The sequence below is a fragment of the Lemur catta genome, chromosome 7 (assembly GCF_020740605.2).
Source record: "Lemur catta isolate mLemCat1 chromosome 7, mLemCat1.pri, whole genome shotgun sequence".
Lineage (NCBI taxonomy): Eukaryota > Metazoa > Chordata > Mammalia > Primates > Lemuridae > Lemur > Lemur catta.
The window spans coordinates 59,228,264-59,246,093 of NC_059134.1; the positions used below are offsets into that span (position 1 = coordinate 59,228,264).

A 17,830-nucleotide genomic window follows, 5' to 3' on the forward strand; every position below is an offset into this window, starting at 1 on the left:
CCTCTGTCTCCACTGTCTAACAAGAATGTCACCTTTTTAATGTCATATTTCTTTCTGCCCTGATTCAACAAATGCCCTGAGGAAAAAAAGTCAGCTTTAATGTAGAGCTCACCTAGGTGTATTTCCGTTCTCACAGGTCTCATAGTCCCTTCAGATCAGTGTACATTGTTGTTCTTTAATGCTGACAGTTTTAAAAAATGTATTTTGTCCAACTTTTACAGTTTCCAGACTAGAGGAAGGTAGTCTGATCCAAGTTATTCCATCATGATCTGACCAATTTTTATTTAAAATTATCTCTCTACAACATTTTAAAGTTCACGTTCTTTTGAAAATTTTCTCTACCAGGGCTGTTTTCTTTTATAATATTTGGGGATAAACACAGGCACATTACAATTATGAATGGCCTGAGATTATAATGAGAATGATAATGAAAAATTATGATGAGAATTATATCTTAGCCTTTTCCAAATCATTTTCTGTATGCTGACATTTGCTTATAAATCAGAACAAGAGCCACAACAAACTAAGACTTTTGGCCATTCTTATATTTACTTAGCATGCTTTTGTCTATACTTTCTCATTTATACTAGGTTTACTCACCTTTCTTGAAATATTGATTTACATTTTTATAACACTTTAAAGTTTATAAACTGCTACCATATTCCTTATAGTGTCATTTGATTTTTAAAACAATGTAATAGTTATAAAAGTATTATTTAATATTATTTTACAAATGATGAAACTAAGGCTAGAAAAATATTAAAAGAGACTTAGGTAGTAAATAACAGAGCAGGAATTTGAATATACTACTTCCTAATTCTAAATCCTATACAATCTTTAAAAAATCCTTATAGGCCGGGCGTGGTGGCTCACGCCTGTAATCTTAGCACTCCGGGAGGCTGAGGCGGGCAGATCATTTGAGCTCTGGAGTTTGAGACCAGCCTGAGCAAGAGCGAGATCCCGTCTCTACTAAAAATAGAAAGAAATTAACTGGACAACTAAAAATATATAGAAAAAATTAGCTGAGCATGGTGGCGTATGCCTGTAGTCCCAGCTACTTGGGAGGCTGAGGCAGTAGGATTGCTTTAGCCCAGGAGTTTGAGGTTGCTGTGAGCTAGGTTGACACCACAGCACTCTAGTCCGAGCAGCAGAACAAGACTCTGTCTCAAAAAAAAAAAAAAAAAAAAAAAATCCTTGAAGCTTAATATTTAAACAGGTTTACAAAAAAATACATATAACTCTTAGATAATAGGGAAACTACTTAATTCTCTTACTCCTTTTATCCCTTAGTATTTATAATAGTTGTAATTAGTACATAATGTTTTACGGTATTCCCTTTCCCCCATTCTTTCCATTCCTAATTAATTGTCTGTGTTTCTACACAACCTTTATGTTTATTATTTTTTTATTGCTAAATGAATTTTCCATTTATTTTGCTTTAATTATACCTATGTTTTAGATATTACCACTGAGTCTGCAGTAAAAGTTAACTTTTTTCTTTTAATTATTTTCTTAGGATAAATTTCCAGGCATGATTACTAGGTCAGAGAACTTAATAGTTTATAGGACTTTGATGTTTTGGCCCAGGTTACTTTTTTTATTTCTGTGTTCAAATTATTAACAAGTCTGTTATAGAATCTATGTCATACTGAGTGACCATACTTTTAATTTCTTCAGTAGGATCGTGAATTGTAACATCCAAGTTTGTCATTTATATGATCCCTTAGCCCGAATGTAAACTAATGTAAGCATTAATGCACATCATTTTTGTGCCTGCTCATTGCAGACAACTATTGGGAAAGAACTGTGCATATGTCACATCAAAGGTTTTCTTTTTTATTTTTTTTCCAGCTTTATTGAGGTATAATTGACAAAAATTGTGTATATTCAAGGTGTACAACATGTTTTAATATATGTATACACTGAGAAATGATTACCAAATTCAAGCTAATTAACATATCTGCCACTTCACACCTTTTTGTGTGTGTGTGGTGATAATACTTAAGATCTACTCTCTTAGCACATTTTAAGTGTATAATACATTATTATTAACCAGTCACCATGCTGTATGTTAGGTCTCCAGAACTTATTCATCTTAAAACTACAAATTTATACCCTTTGGCCAACATGTCCCCATTTCCCCCACCCTCTGACCCCTACTCTCTCTTTAATGTCTCTTTTGATCTAAGGATCTCCTTCGTTTTTTCTCTGAAGAATATTTGTTGAAGAAAACAGTCATCTTGTAGTTTCTATATTCTAGATAATGATGACTGTATCTTGAAGTATCATTTAATAATTTCGTGATTTTTTATTCTTTTTATTGTATAAATTTAAGGTATACAACATGATGTTTTGATATACATATACATAGTGCACTGGTTTCTATAGTCAAGCAAGTTAACATATGCATCATTTCACATAATTATCTTTTATGCATGTGTGGCAAGAGTACCTAAAGTTTTAGAAAAAATCTCAAATACAATATAATATTAATAAATATACTCCTCATGTTGTATACAATTAAATCTCTAAACTTACTCATCTTACATATTTGCAATTTTGTATCTATCTCCTCATTTCCTCCCCTGCCCCACCCCTAGTAATCACCATTTTATTTTCTACCTCTGTGTATTCAACTTTTTTCCTGTTCTTTTTTTGTTTTTTTTTTAAAATATTCTACATTTAAATGAGATCACACAGTATTTTTCTTTCTGTGTCTGGCTTATTTCACTTAGTATAATGTCCTCTAGGTTCATCCATGTTGTGGCAATGGCAGATCTTCTTTTTTAACACAACAATATTCTATTGTACATATATACACCACAGTTTCTTTATCCATCTACAGTCACTTTGGTTGTTTCCATATCTTGCTGTTGTGAATAATGCTGCAATGAACATGGGAGTGCAAATATCTTTATAAGGTAGTGATTTCATTTCCTTTGCGTATATACACCAAGGCTTTTCTTAATATAGGCATTATTAAGCTTCTGTTTAAGTATATAACTTAGTCCACTCCAGAAAACTGGATTCCTATAGAAGAAATTTATTTTAAAAATTGGAAAGGGATTCCCAGGTAATCTTTTCTTTTGCAAATTAAGTTTGATGACTTTTATTTAATAAATATTTTTGGTATTTTGCTATGTACAGAGCATTTATAAGAATCCAAATTACTCTGAATTGAAACAGTTCACTTGGGTGGTAGAAAATATTTCATTGCGAATTTACTAAATGCTAGAGAAGAAAGGATCATGGGAGATCTCTTCATTGTACACACAGGCTATTTCTAATAATGTTCGATGCAGTATTTTAGAAACTTATGTAAAGGGGCGAAAGCAAGTAGAAATAGAATCAAGTTGAGTTTACTAGAGAAATTCTTTTAAAGATATAAATTATAAGAAAATACATCTGGCATTGTGGCACATATAGAAAGTAATGTGTTAATTAAAACTTCTTATAGATGAAATGAATTAAATAATCTCCATAAGATGTTTGGTCTCAGGATTAAGGACAGATGTCTTGTTCTTCCAATGAGAGAGGTAAGGAGCGAGTGGCTATGCACATATTTGTGAGTGCATGTGTGTGTGAATGTTTGCTCATGCACAGGTACCCATGATATTTATTTGTATGGATATATTGAGACCCTCTCCAGATGGTGTGCAATTCCCAGGGAAACCTTTGGCTTACAGTGTTTACTTTCCTCTTACAATATTCAAATTAGCAGACCCGTTGTTGTTGTTGTTGTTGGGAAATTTTTTATTGTTGCTTCAGTTTTGTTGCTTGATATTGTTCTGTTCAGGATTTCTGTTTCTTCCTGATTGAGCCTAGGGAGGTTGTGTGTTTCCAAGAATTTTTCCATTTCCTCAGCACTTTGAAGTTTATGTGCTTAGAGATTTTTATAGTAATCAGAGATGATATTTTGTATTTCTGTGGTATCAGTTGCAATATCTCCTTTTTCATTTCTGATTGAGCTTATTAGGGTCCTTTCTTTTCTATTTCTGGTTACTCTAGTGAGAGACCTATCAATTTTGTTTATCTTTTCAAAGAACCAACTTTTTGTTTCATTAATCTTCTGTATAATTCTTTTGTTACCGACATCATTTGGTTCTGACCTTAGTTATTTCTTTTCTTCTACTTGGTTTAGGATTGGTTTACTCTTACTTTTCCAGTTCCTTGAGACAATTCATTAGATTGTTGATGTGTGATCTTTCTGTCTTTTTGATATAGGCATTTTAAGGCTATGAATTTTCCTCTTATGACTACTTTTGCTGAATCCCACAGATTTTGATAACCTGTGTCTCCTTTGTCATTTAGTTCGAAGAATCTTTTGATTTCCATCTTGATTTCCTCCTTGACCCTATAATCATTCAGCAGTAGGTTGTTTAATTTCTATGACTTTGTGTAGAATTGAGTGTTTCTGTTTCAGTTGATTTCTGATTTTATTCCACTGTGGTCTGAGAAGATACATGGTATAATTCTATTTTTTTAAATTTGTTGAGACATGTTTTGTGGCCTAAGGTGTAATCAGTCTTAGAGAATGTTCTGTGAGCTGATGAGAAGAACATATATTTCTTGTTTTGGGGTAGAATGTTCTGTAAATGTCTGTTAGTCCCATTTATTCTACAGTCCTATCTAAGGCCATTGTTTCTTTATTTATTTTATGCTTGGAGGATCTGTCCCATTCTGTCAGTGGGGTGTTGAAGTCTACAGCTATTATGATGCTGCTGTTTATCATTTTGTTTAGATCAAGTAGGGTTTACTTTATGAATCTGGGCACACATGTGTTGGGTGCATAAATATTTAGGATTGTGATGTCTTCTTGTGAAATTGTTCCCTTCACCATTATATAATGACCAACTTTATCTTTCTTTACTTTTGTTGAGTTGAAGTCTATGTTATCTGATGTGAGAGGGGCTACACCAACTTTCTTTTGCTTTCCATTTGTATGGAATATTGTTTTTCATCCCTTCACCTTGAATCTGAATGAGTCCTTGTGGGTTAGATGGGGAGACAGCAGATACTTGGCTTGTATTTTTTTATCCACTCAACCAGCCTATGTCTCTTGAGTGGGGAGTTCAAGCCAAACGTCCCAAAACAACCGCTGCTGTCATGGATGTGGAGAGAAAGGAACACTTATCTACTGTTGGTGGGACTGCAAACTAGTACAACCTCTGTGGAAAGTAGTATGGAGATATCTCCAAGAACTAAAAGTAGACCTACCATTTGATCTAGCAATGCCATTATTAGGTATTTACCCAAAGAAAAAAAGTCATTTTATCAAAAATACACTTGCACTCAATTGTTTATTGCAGCATAATTCACAATTGCAGATATATGGAATCAAACCAAGTGCCCATCAATACATGGGTGGATTAATAAAATGTGGCATATGTATACCATGGAGCACTACTCAGCCATAAAAAAATGGTGAATTAGTGCCTTTGTAACAACCTGGATGGAATTTGAGACCATTCTTCTAAGTGAAGTATTGCAAAAATGGAAAATCAAACAACATATGTACTCACTATTAAATTGGAGCTAATTGATCAAAACTCATGTGCACATACAGTAGTAAAACTCAACAGAAATCAAGCAAGTGGGAGAGGGGAGAAGGAGATGGGTAAATACGCACCTGATGGATACAATGCACACTATTTGGTGATGAGCACACTTATAACGTTGACTCAAACTGTGCAAAAGCAATTCAAGTAACCAAAATGTTTGTACCTCTGTAATATTCTGAAATAAAAAAATAATAAATAAATAAATGCAAAACAAATAGAAGAAAGGTAATAATCAAGGTCAAAGTGGAAGTCAATGAAATAGAAAACAAAAGCAATAAAGAAAGTCAATGAACTAAAAAATAAAAAAGAAAATTAGCAGACCTTTTCAGTGCATGTATATTACTACAGGACTTTTGGGCTTCCCTTCGGCCTAAACCATATTGATTAGTTTACCTGAGGCCAGGCACCTTCAGTTTAGAACACTTTGGATATAGATACCTTATACCTGACTCTTTGAAATAGCCTATCACATTTTCTCATTAAACACACTTGTATTTTTCAGACCATGCCCAATTTTTGGTTCTTATTATCAAATTGTAGCCATGGAGCACTCCCTCAGCTCTTCACAACTGCAAGCACAACATTATTAGGATGCTTAGCACTTCTCTGTGGGAATGTCAGATTGTCATTGTATCATTTATTAAATAAGAGCTTTGTATACAATAAGGACTATTAAATTTTTTTCTTATCCCCCCAGGGCTATTAAAATTTAAGGGGAAAGATTTTTCTATAAGATAAATGCTTACTTTTAGTGTATGCATACAACGAGCAGAAAAAGGAATGAAGTACTGATACATGCTATAACTTGGATGAACCCTGAACACATCATGATAAGTGAAAGAAGTGAGACACATAAGGCCACATGTTATATGATTCCATTTATATGAAATATCTAGAATAGGAAATCCAGAGGACATAAAATAGATTAGTGGTTCCTGGGAGGTTGGGGAGAAATGAGGAATGGCTGCTAATGGGTACAGGGTTCTTTTTGGGGTGAGGAAAATGTTTTGGAATTAGATCATGATGATGGTTGTACAACCTTGTGAATATACTAAAAACCACTGCATTGTATACTTTAAAAAGGTGAATTTTGTGTTATATGAATTTTTTCAAAAAGCTTACTATTGTAAGGTAAAGTATCTCTGTATGAGACCTTAAAAACATGGTCATCACAAAACTAGGGTACACACTTTAATGGGTTACATGGTCATTACTTCCTTGGTATATGACTTTGAGCAAATTATTTAACCTCTGAGTCTGTTTCCTCATCTTAAAATGGGACTACTACTCCGAATAACTTTTTCACAGAGTCGTTTTAAGAATGAAATGTGATAATACCTATAAACTGCGAAACATAGGGCCTGCGCAGTGCCCACAAGGGTCTTTTTAAGTGTAACTGAGCATTCAGACTCTCGTGATTATCGTAGGCCACACCTCTCAAGAGGTTACGTAGAAGGACATAGTACAGGAATTGCACTTTGCCAGCAAAGTGGCGTCTGGCATTAATGGAATTAATTCTCCTACCAGCGTATGTCTCAGTTCACACAGCCTACCAGTCATTCTGTTTGGTTCTCCAGGTGAGAGGTCTGGGGCAAGGGAGTGAGACGCACATGTGTGGGGCCAGCCTTAGGCCCTAAAGGAGACTAAAATCTTTTATTACACCTCTATAGACAGAGCTTCTAGGGTCCCTACAAGGGATATGCCCAGATACAGGAATCACTGTACTCACAGAAGCCGAAAGCCATGGTTTCTTTATCAGATATTTATAGTTCATTTGTAGTTTTTTTCAAACTGTTGCAATTTACCTGTCAGGGTTCATAAGCAATGTTGCCTAATAACACAGCTGACACTAGGTCTTCTCATCAGGTTTCTATTGAAACACAGACCTAGAAAGTTAAACAAAGGTCCAATTTTTGTGCAGAAGAGAAAGGGTTTTATTTTGTTTTTTTAAAACTGTTTATTCACAGGCTGACACTTACTAAGTGCTTGATAAATGTGAGTGGTTATTTTGCTTTTACCTACCCACACAGAACCTTATAGATCTCTCACCCCCTGTAAAGTAGTCCTTTCTTAACACCTAACAGTTTCTGGGGAAGTAGCCTGTATGCCATATGTGTAAGTTTAAGTTTATTCTTGCTTTATCCTTGCTCTTCTCATGTCCTTGGTCACCTCCACACTCTTCAGCCTTGCACAATAGTCCTTCACCAGTGTCTCCTGCTTTCCTGAGCTTTTGTCAGTTTCTGCCAGTGGTATTACAGGCTCAGAAGTTTTTAGTTGGTGACTTCTCTGAGCTGGCCTTGGGCTATGAAACTTCTCAGTGGTGTGTTTCAAACTGGGGGAAATGACTTCCCCTTTGGATAACAAGAAGGATCCAATGTTACTTTGGCCCCAATGTGTCATAAGAATTTATTGATTAAACATTTCTTTGAATTATCATGTCCATCCCTTCTCCTAGAATGTATATGTGTATCCAAGTGGTTGGGCAGGGGATAGTTTTGATGAATAACTGTTATGTGATCAGAGGATTGAAGAACATTATTAAATAAATAATTGTTTGTGGTATGCAGGTTTCCTGCTTCTCTCCTTCATCTTGGGCTTATCAAATCAGAATTCTCAGGTTTCACTCCATGACTAGGGGTGAATTCTTCAGTACCCTTTATACCATCAGTTACCCTAAAACATGTAAAGAGATTTTATTAAGATTATGAAGAAATATAGGATTGCATTATTCTTTTGCCTTTATTACCATTACATCTCCCGACAGTAAGAGCATTTTCATAGTAGCTCTTTTTATGCCTTACCTTAATTTAATGTCAGTCAGCAGCAGCACTCAGGTTATTTCTGAAAGCACAGTTGTTAGGCAAACTGTGACAATATTTGATGTAGTACGTGACATGGGAGTACCAGCTGTTTACTGGATTTGAATGAGTAATTTGAAGGACACTAAAAGTGCTGATTCTTCTCCTGGGTTTCCATCCTGAAGGCATAATGCATAGTCCTTAGGACAAAGTCATTTTCTGTAAGCCTGAAAACTAAAATTGTAATAATTGCACTTTTATGTTTTACAGTGTGTGGACCAGTTGACAAAGATCCAAACTGAATTACAAGAGACAGTGAAAGATTTAGCTAAAGGCAAAAAGAAGTACTTTGAGACTGAACAGATGGCTCATGCAGTACGGGAGAAAGCTGACATCGAGGCAAAGTATGTGTTTTAGCATTTCTGAAGAAATGATTATGCAAATAAATGTTATCTTTGCTAATACCTTTGTTAATACAGGGCATAGACTCATTCTCAGGTAGTATTGATTTCATTTGACCTACATAGGTTATATACTTTAGATCACATTTTTTATATTGGCTGATTTTTATTCAGTTTAATATAGCAAAATGGGAATATTTGCTACATTGGGTTTTTTCCCACATTAAATTAAATTTTGAAAAGGAAAGAAGATAAGTGAACATTGTATTTACAGACATGAAAGCTTATCAAAATTCTAGTTAAAGTTGCTATGGTGTCTGAATATCAGGGTTTAAGAGCCTCATTTTTCTCATGCTAGACTCTAAATCAGTTGTAGTTGGAAATCTCTGATCCTCAGGATGCCACGGGAGGACCATGGACACATGAAATGAACAGGAGCACTGACCTCCATATAGAAACCCTGCCCCAGGCATTGTTCTTTCTTCTACCTGAAATTCTAGTAAATATACTTTTTAATGTATGCTTTAGCAATTGTGTGAATTTCCCTTTCAATATATATGAATTACAAGTCCTTTGTTTTGAGAACAACAAGGAAAGGAACTGGCAATTGGTAATAGAAGGAGATACAAAGCAAGTGATGGAGATTTTTGCAATGATGAGGACAGGTAAAAAGTTGATGAGAAAAAATAAACCTATGTTATAGAACTGTACTCTGAAGAGGTCTGTGAGAAGGAGAACTGAGACTCTGGTTCAATGTGCTGACCGATACAGATTCTAGGAGTCTGAATTCCTAGTCATGAAATCAGAAAGGCTTTGAACACTTATACAAACAGACCAGCCAGGAGGGGCCTGTCTTTCTAATATGGTTTTTATCTGCAGGAAATTTAAACAACCTTATTAGCAACTTGTGAAAATGCAGGGGCTCCTAGAACATTTATTTAGTAGCAAGAGATGGTAAATGAGTACTCATCAAGTACTTGATGTTACAGAAAAACATACTTAATATTTCCCCAATTTAGTTTATTCTTTATTGTTTTATTTTTTGAGCATACAAATATTTCCTGTACTTTCATAGAGTCAGTCAACCCATCTTCTCACAAAGACGTGAAGTTTTTACATTTTTTTAAATAAATAATTTATTTATTTAGAGACAGAGTCTCACTCTTTTGCCTGGGCTGGAGTGCCATGGCGTCAGCCTAGCTCACAGCAACCTCAAACTCCTGGGCTCAAGCAATCCTACTGTCTCAGCCTCCTGAGTAGCTGGGACTACAGGCATGTGCCATCATGCCCGGCTAACTTTTTCTATATATTTTTAGTTGTCCGGTTAATTTCTTTCTATTTTTTAGTAGAGACAGGGTCTTGCTCTTTCTTAGGCTGGTCTCGAACTCCTGACCTCAAGTGATCCTCCCGCCTCGGCCTCCCAGAATGCTAGGATTACAGGCGTGAGCCACCCCGCCTGGCCAACCTGAAGTTTTTAGATTAGTAGATCCCATTAGGAATATCCTGGCATGGTGGTTTTTAGGAACTTCTTTTTTAAATTCCCAGGGATTCTACAACAGAGAATTGACAAATTGGTAGAGCATATTTAAATACCTAATTTAGCCATAGCTCACTGGGTAAAAATGAGGACAGTGGTAGGCTATTCCTAAGAAGTGTAGATTTGATGGTCTAATTCACAGAGCTGATCACAAGGAACTGCCTTCTAACATGGGACAAAATCAGAGATGTACGACAAGTTAGACATAGTAATTCAGTGTGTAACCTTCCTGGAAAATTAATACAAGAGAAAGAAGTGCCTCTTTATCTTCATTCATTCACTAAATGTTTGTTGAGTAATTTCGTTATATTGGGTACAAGAATGAGTAAGCTAAATTTTGTGCCCTCAAGAAGTTTAAAACCTAGAATTAGAAAATGTGTTTAAAAGTAACTTTATGATTTGTTTATTCACAATAAGCTTGAAGAAATTAAATGCCTAAAATCACTCACCTAGGCACTAGTAATTTACAGTAGTAATATGAAAACACTGTTATGAAAGCATGAAAATATAGAGATTAATTTTGCTGAATGATAAGGAAAGGCTTTATAGAAGTGACATTTGGGCAGAATCTAGAAGAATAAATATGATTTTCCTAAGTAGAGATAGGAAGGAAGATCAGGAAGTGGAAATGAAACTGGACTACATATAGTTTTGATAGATGATTTAACAGATGATGAGAGACCATAGAAGGAAGAGGTATACAATTTTGAAGGACATAATGAGTTCCATTTTGAATATGTAGATTCTGAAGAGCCTGGGAGATACTGAATTAAATATGTTTGGTAGGTAGTCAAATAGCTGGCTTAGATGAGAATTTAAGCCTTAAGATCTCACTTTGGGGGTCAGTTGCCTATCAGGTGATAGTTATAAGGATGAAATCATTTGTAGAATGAGATGAGAAGTTGAGTTTGGAACCCCAGGGAATGTTAACATTTGAAGGGTAGATAGTAAAGAGTAGCATGCAATATAGTTCAGTATTTGTGTAGCATATGGTTTGTAAAAATCCTGTCTTATTTTTTCTAGATTGTTATCTTTGATAGAAAGTATTCTCTTATTCTATCTCTGATGCCTACCTTAATACCATGCAAGAAGTATATGAAGATTAGCAAATAAAGCAGAAGCTAGAAAGTTAAAACCTTATACTGGAAGATCCAGGTGCAACTCGGTCTATTTGGATAATGACTATGGAAAAAGAAGAACTGGAAATACCCCATAAACAATCTTTCTTACCCTGAAAGGCTCTCTCTCTAAGATTTGAGTTTGTGGCCTTTGCTTTTCTAGATCAAAATGAATAGGAATCTGATTAATAAAAACAAAAACTCCATGAAATATGAATATGACAAGGTAGAAAATAACAGGAATATCTTAGACCAGTGTTTTTTTTTAATGATGGGCAAGTAGTTGGGACGCACATGTGTTCATCCCTGAATGTTTTCTCTCTTGTTAGAAAGATAAGAGGCTGCATTTGCTATCCCCTTTACATTGGCTCGGCAGAGGCTGGCTGCTCCATCTTACAATCCCAAGTTGGTCTGCAACTTTACTTCATGGGGCATAGCTGCCAGCACATGCATTGAATTCTCCCCTGGCAATCACCATGACAGTGCAGTCAAGACAAACATTGCACCTTCAAAAAAAAATCACTGGTCCTGGGAGTGTTGCTTGCTCCTTAGCATTTGTGTGTTGACTTTCACCCTATGGTTATCTCTAGTTGTTTGGGTCAAATCAACATATTTTTGCTACTGACTGTTAGATTATGGTTCCCTTCCTGAACTGAAAGGGATCAAGGGAGATAAGAACACCAGAGTGGGAGAATATTAAATAGAGAACAAAATATACAGGGCAGAGGGTCCAGGGACTTTCTCAGTAAGTTGGGAATACCCTTAAGAGTAGAGGGGGCACATACGCAGGTACCCAAACAAGAAAAACTTTTAATGGGGGAAATAAGGGCTTTCTACAGCCTGTAGATCACATTCCTGGTGTTGTTACAGCCTTTGACACACAGCCCTGAAAGCCTGCTTAACCCTTGCCTCTATAGGTTGGTTGTCCCTGGGTTTGTCTGACCTTCCTTGCAAAAACTAAAGTGTGTAAAGTTGTATGATACTGGAAATAACCTATAGATTAGGACTGTCGTTTATTAGGAGACACCAATATATTTTGATGTTTTCTTTATCAAATTTTTTTGTCATTCAGTATATTGTTATTAATCCTAATATTTCTTAGTTTACCATAATATTAAATTCTTCCTGTAATAAAATAAAGGAAAATAATAATTGCTCTTGGTTTTCCATTTTCAAATTCATTTTTAAAACAGTATCTTCAAAAAGTCATTTGAAATAATTCAGTAATATTTAGTAATTTTATTATGATATAATTTGATTATTTTATTAAACATACTTTTCTATTTTTATTATAGATCTAAACTTAGTCTTTTTCAATCAAGAATCAGTTTACAGAAGGCAAGTGTAAAGGTGAGTTTTTAAAAAGTGTATTTCACAATTGAGAAACCTCTCAGTTTATAAAATAAAGAACTGGATCTTTTTGAGGGCTGGAGGTGGATTATTTCTACCGTAGAGAAGCATTTTAAAGTCATTAACTCGTAACCCTCCATCCTAGTTCATGGAGGTTTTTCACCTAGACATCAACACTTTGGACACAGCTTGCTTCTCAAGACTGCTTTAGGGATAAGTTTCTATACCTTACCTGCTTAGGTAGGCTGTTGTTTTAAGCTCCTAGTCCAGAGGCTTTAGAAAGTTCTACAAAATCTATTTCATTCAAGCATAGACCCTAGTGCAGATATTCTGGGCTAGATGCAAGTGAGTTTTGCCTGTGGAACCTTCCAGCTGTGGAATGCCTGATTAAGTAAGCTTAGCGACCTGGTTTTGGCTGCCAGGCTCCCAACTAGCATGCAGTTCTTCTGGCACATTAGGGGTGCTGATTTTTTAAAAACTATTTTCTAACTCTGCTAGATTTACCCATGTCTTCAAAGACAAGGTATGTACTTAATTTTGGAAACGTTATTATCTCATCTGAATAAAACAAACAAGATATTTTGAAATTTTCTAGAAAGCTCCAGAAGTCTGTTAAGCGTAATTAATAAATATTTGAAAATGTTCTTACCATGTGTAACAGGACTAATCACTGTTTCATTCCTCATTAGTGATGAATAATTATTATATACACATAAATGTTTTTCCTACATGGTTGCCTTATTCTTGGTGTGAAGCCATCAACTGTCAACTGAGAGTAGTATTCTTATATGTTTTGCAGTGCAATATGAGTTTTCAATGACTTTTTTTCTTTTACTATGTTTTAGTTAAAAGCCCGGCGATCTGAATGTAATTCCAAGGCTACCCACGCAAGGAATGATTATCTTCTTACACTAGCAGCAGCAAATGCACATCAGGATCGCTACTATCAAATAGATTTAGTTAACATTATGAAGGTAATACATTTAATATTTGTGGTAATTTTGCTTCATTAAAAACAAAAACAACTGATGAGTTGGGTGTTGAGTATATGGGATTGAGTCTATAGGGTAGTAGTCAGGCTACTTTGGATTTCATTGGAATATACTTGATACTGTTTGGATAATCTCTGTTTCAGGTAATTCAGAATTAATTTTTAGTGTAAGAAAATGTTTAAAGCCAAATCACAGTAAGGGATTGTATTATTCCCTAGCTGTGGCAGATATTTGCTATATAGTATTGATATGTATGATATAAGATTGTTATTAAAAAATGAGATAATAACTCCTGAGCTGGGAAACTGCTTCTGAGCTATTTCCTGAGACTCAAGGCATCATTATTGATCAAGTATTGAAGCCAGGCAGAATCTTCAAGTATCTTCTGAATCATCAGAGAAAGACTAATATTTTTTTTATTGTTGTTAGGTTGTATTCTTATTTTCTGAAAAGCATTTATGTAAAAAACTTTTACAAAAAATGGTATTTTATAAAAATATTTTTATAAAAAAGCATATTTTATATATCTCATATTAAAAAGTATATATTTTTAGTGTATCTCTTAGCCTGAACTTTTTATTAAGCAGAATTTTGGCCTTCAACCATGTTTGATGATAATTAGGTTGGCTATTTTTTATTTTCAAAAAGCTTAGATTTTTAAAAATTTCATAATTTTATCCTTAATTTATAGGTAAAATTATACATTAATACTTTATGATTTTGAGTTGCCTATGGGACAAACAAAAGAAAGTTTAGTAGTTATATGAAGATGTCTGTACTCTAGGTATTATTCTGAAACACGGATAGGTTGGATTACAGTTTGTCAAACCAAACTTGATCTTGTCTTTCCCTGTTTATACCACCTATATGCATGTATCTTTAACTTTCATTGAAGTAAAGAGAAAGGGTTGGAGGAGAAGAAAACATTTTTAACTTTCTGCCAGGTTCCCTACTGTTGCTGGCAAACAAGCTCTGCTTTGGATTGTATCTCATTCTCTCCTGTCTCAAGAACCCAAACATTTTTATTTTTTCTTTCTCTTATTTTCAACCCATCCCTCTCAAATGTGTTGTTCTTAATCACTGTCAAACCAAATACACTGCTGTAGTTGAATTGCGTGGTTTACGAATCAGCAATTGAAATTGGGGATATAGCCAGAGCAGGTGCTCTTTTTTCAATAGTGGCTCTGGGAAAGAGATCAACTCTGGCCAGAAACTACAAGTTCTTTCCTTGAAAGTAGAGACAAGACATATCCTGGGACCTTCGGGGAAAAACAAGAGTGTTGGAGGGAGTCAAACTGGACCAAGAAGTATCTTATTGCAAAATTTTTTCTTAACTTTTTCTTGACTGCCTGAAATCCCCATTACCTAGCTTCAATCCTGTTGTGACTTCTGCTGGTTAGAATAAGCATTAGAATATAGAGACAAGGAATTGTTTTGACATCCCAGATGACAACTCTGCATACATGTTCCTTAAAGTGTTAGACTTAGAGGTTCAGGTGTGTTAGTGTCCTATTAGGTGTTACATAGTGCTTCACACTTACAAGGACCAGCTGGAGACTTGACCTCCCATTCTAACATGGTTTCTAAAGGGAAATAACATATACTCAGTTTCCAACATGTTTACTGAAGATGATTTTTAGCACAGCTTGCTTAAAGTTCTGACTCTATATCCTATATATGCCTACCATTAGATCAAAGCTGTATATGTTTTTGCTTATGAATATTTTAAAATGAACATTAGCTTAAGCAGCAGCAAAAATAAAATCCTTTGTTTTTTAAAATTGAATCTGTAGCCAAAAAAGATGGCCTTTAGTAAACCAGGGATGGTACATTATTATTTTGGGAATCTGCCCTCTACCAAAAACAAAGAAGTTAATCAGCCTGGCCAGCGCTCAGATTATTATGTGTTCTTGAACTTACTCTGAAGTCCTCATGCATATGTTTGATCAGCATTGGGCAGATCATGCTTCAGAGTATTCATTTTGTGAAACATTGTAGGGTACTAAATTGATTAAAAATAGAGGCAAGAACCCCTCTTGTCCCTTAAAATGAGAAAACATATTCTCAGTTTTCATGTAGTATATATTAACTCATTTTCTTCCTCATGCTAATTCTATAGTCTACAGTACTGGAAAACTCCCATCAATCTTACTATTAGCTACTTAGTAAATGTCCATCGTTGAATTGACAATGGCCCTTAGATGCCTTTCTTCAAAATATTTATTTTTGTGAATTGATGTCAAGGTGATAATGCCCTAATTAGAATGTTCTTTTCAAAAATTATATAGATAGCTTGGAAGAAGGGGATTTGATTCATTGATTTAATCATATACATTTAATAGTCACAGTGTCCCATCTACTGGGTTAGGCTTTGGAAAGAGGCAAAAATGAGTAAGACTCACTACTCATTCTCAAAGAGCTCACTGTGATGGAAGAGAGAAATATATAGAAATGATTACAAATTAGAATAATGAAATCACTGTTAGAGGAGTGTGGTTAGTAATAATAACAGCTGTCATTTTTAGAATTGCTTAATAATGCCCTGGAATCATCCTAATCACTTTAGATATATTATCCTTTCTCATTTTCTTCTTTATCCTGGTTAGAGTTCATAGTTCATTATTTAAATACTACTCTAACCTGTACTCTAATCTTGGCCCTCTGCAAATGAAATGAAATGAAATCCTAACCCTGATGAATCTAGATAATCCAGATAACCAGATAATCTGCATGTAAGCAGCCAAGTACTGCTGAAGAAAATTTTCAAGAGAGCAGATTGATGATCGATCATAAATTAGTAGTGGAACCAATGGAGCAGTCTCAACACTGCTCAGGTATCCTAGCATTGTTGTCCCACTACCTGCTTTTGTCTATATTCAAGACTCATCCAAGGAGTCTCAGGAGTGGAGTTTTTCCTGTCTCTTTTCACCTCCTCTTTGGATCATATCTCATCCCTTCCTGCCTTCTTAGGGACCAAAACAATTTGTTACTATATTTTCTCCTTTTATGTCCTAGACATTCTATTCTTATAGGATCTTGGTGATGACAACCCTCATTATGTCTGCTCTTTTGAGTTGCACTCCTCTGGTCTGGATTAGTTGTCCTCTGTGCCCAGTGCAAGCAGTTATGTTGAGATTTTCCTTTGCTTCTCTCCTGTGTTGAACTTCTAGTTTTCTGTATCATATTGTCTTCATTTTTCTTGGTTTACTCTGCCCTTTGGTAGAACACATCCTCCAGTATCTTCTTGAGAAAGTGGGCACGGGAGGTAAGTTTTTTGAGATTTTATGTTTATGAAAATGACATTATTCTGTGCTCTTGCTTGAATATAGAATTAAAGATTGAAAACTATTGTCATTCAAATATTGGCGTCAATACTTCATTGTTTTCTTATTTACTATGTAGGTATTGAGAATCCAAAGCATTACTAGTTCTTGATTCTTTGTATCTAATCTAGTTGTTTGTTTTTTCCTTTTTAGAAGCCTATGGAATGTCCTCTGTATACCCTTTGATTTCTTGGATTAATTCTTCCCTTTTGTTTTCTCTTTCTGGAACTCCTATTATTAAGATATTGGAGCTGGGCGCGGTGGCTCACGCCTGTAATCCTAGCACTATGGGAGGCCAAGGTGGGAGGATCACTTGAGGTCAGGAGTTTGAGACCAGCCTGAGCAAGAGCAAGACCCCGTCTCTACTAAAAAATAGAATGAAATTATCTGGACAACTAAAAATATATAGAAAAAATTAGCCGGGCATGGTGGCGCATGCCTGTAGTCCCAGCTACTGGGGAGGCTGAGGCAGAAGGATCGCTTGAGCCCAGGAGTTTGAGGTTGCTGAGAGCTAGGCTGATGCCATGGCACTCTAGCCAGGGCAAAAGAGCGAGACTCTGTCTCAGAAAAAAAAAAAAAAGATATTGGATTTCCTGGCCTGGTTCTTTAAGTTTCTTTTCTCTCTTATTTTCCATCTTTGTCATTATCTTCTACTTTCTGGTCTATTTCTTCAACTTCATAGTTTAACTCTTTTATTGAATTTTTAATTTTTCAAAATGGTTTTAATGTCCAATTATTCCTTTTTGTTCC

General features: G+C 35.1%; 1 protein-coding gene across 1 annotated transcript in view; it reads left to right on the forward strand.

Annotated features, from left to right (window-relative positions):
• FCHSD2 (FCH and double SH3 domains 2) overlaps nucleotides 1-17,830 on the forward strand; it is a 251,191-nt gene that overhangs the window by 121,242 nt on the left and 112,119 nt on the right. Inside the window, exons 6-8 of the mRNA XM_045555521.1 lie at nucleotides 8,630-8,763; nucleotides 12,711-12,765; nucleotides 13,611-13,739. Coding sequence (XP_045411477.1) covers nucleotides 8,630-8,763; nucleotides 12,711-12,765; nucleotides 13,611-13,739 — 318 coding nt within the window. The remainder of the gene's footprint in view (nucleotides 1-8,629; nucleotides 8,764-12,710; nucleotides 12,766-13,610; nucleotides 13,740-17,830) is intronic.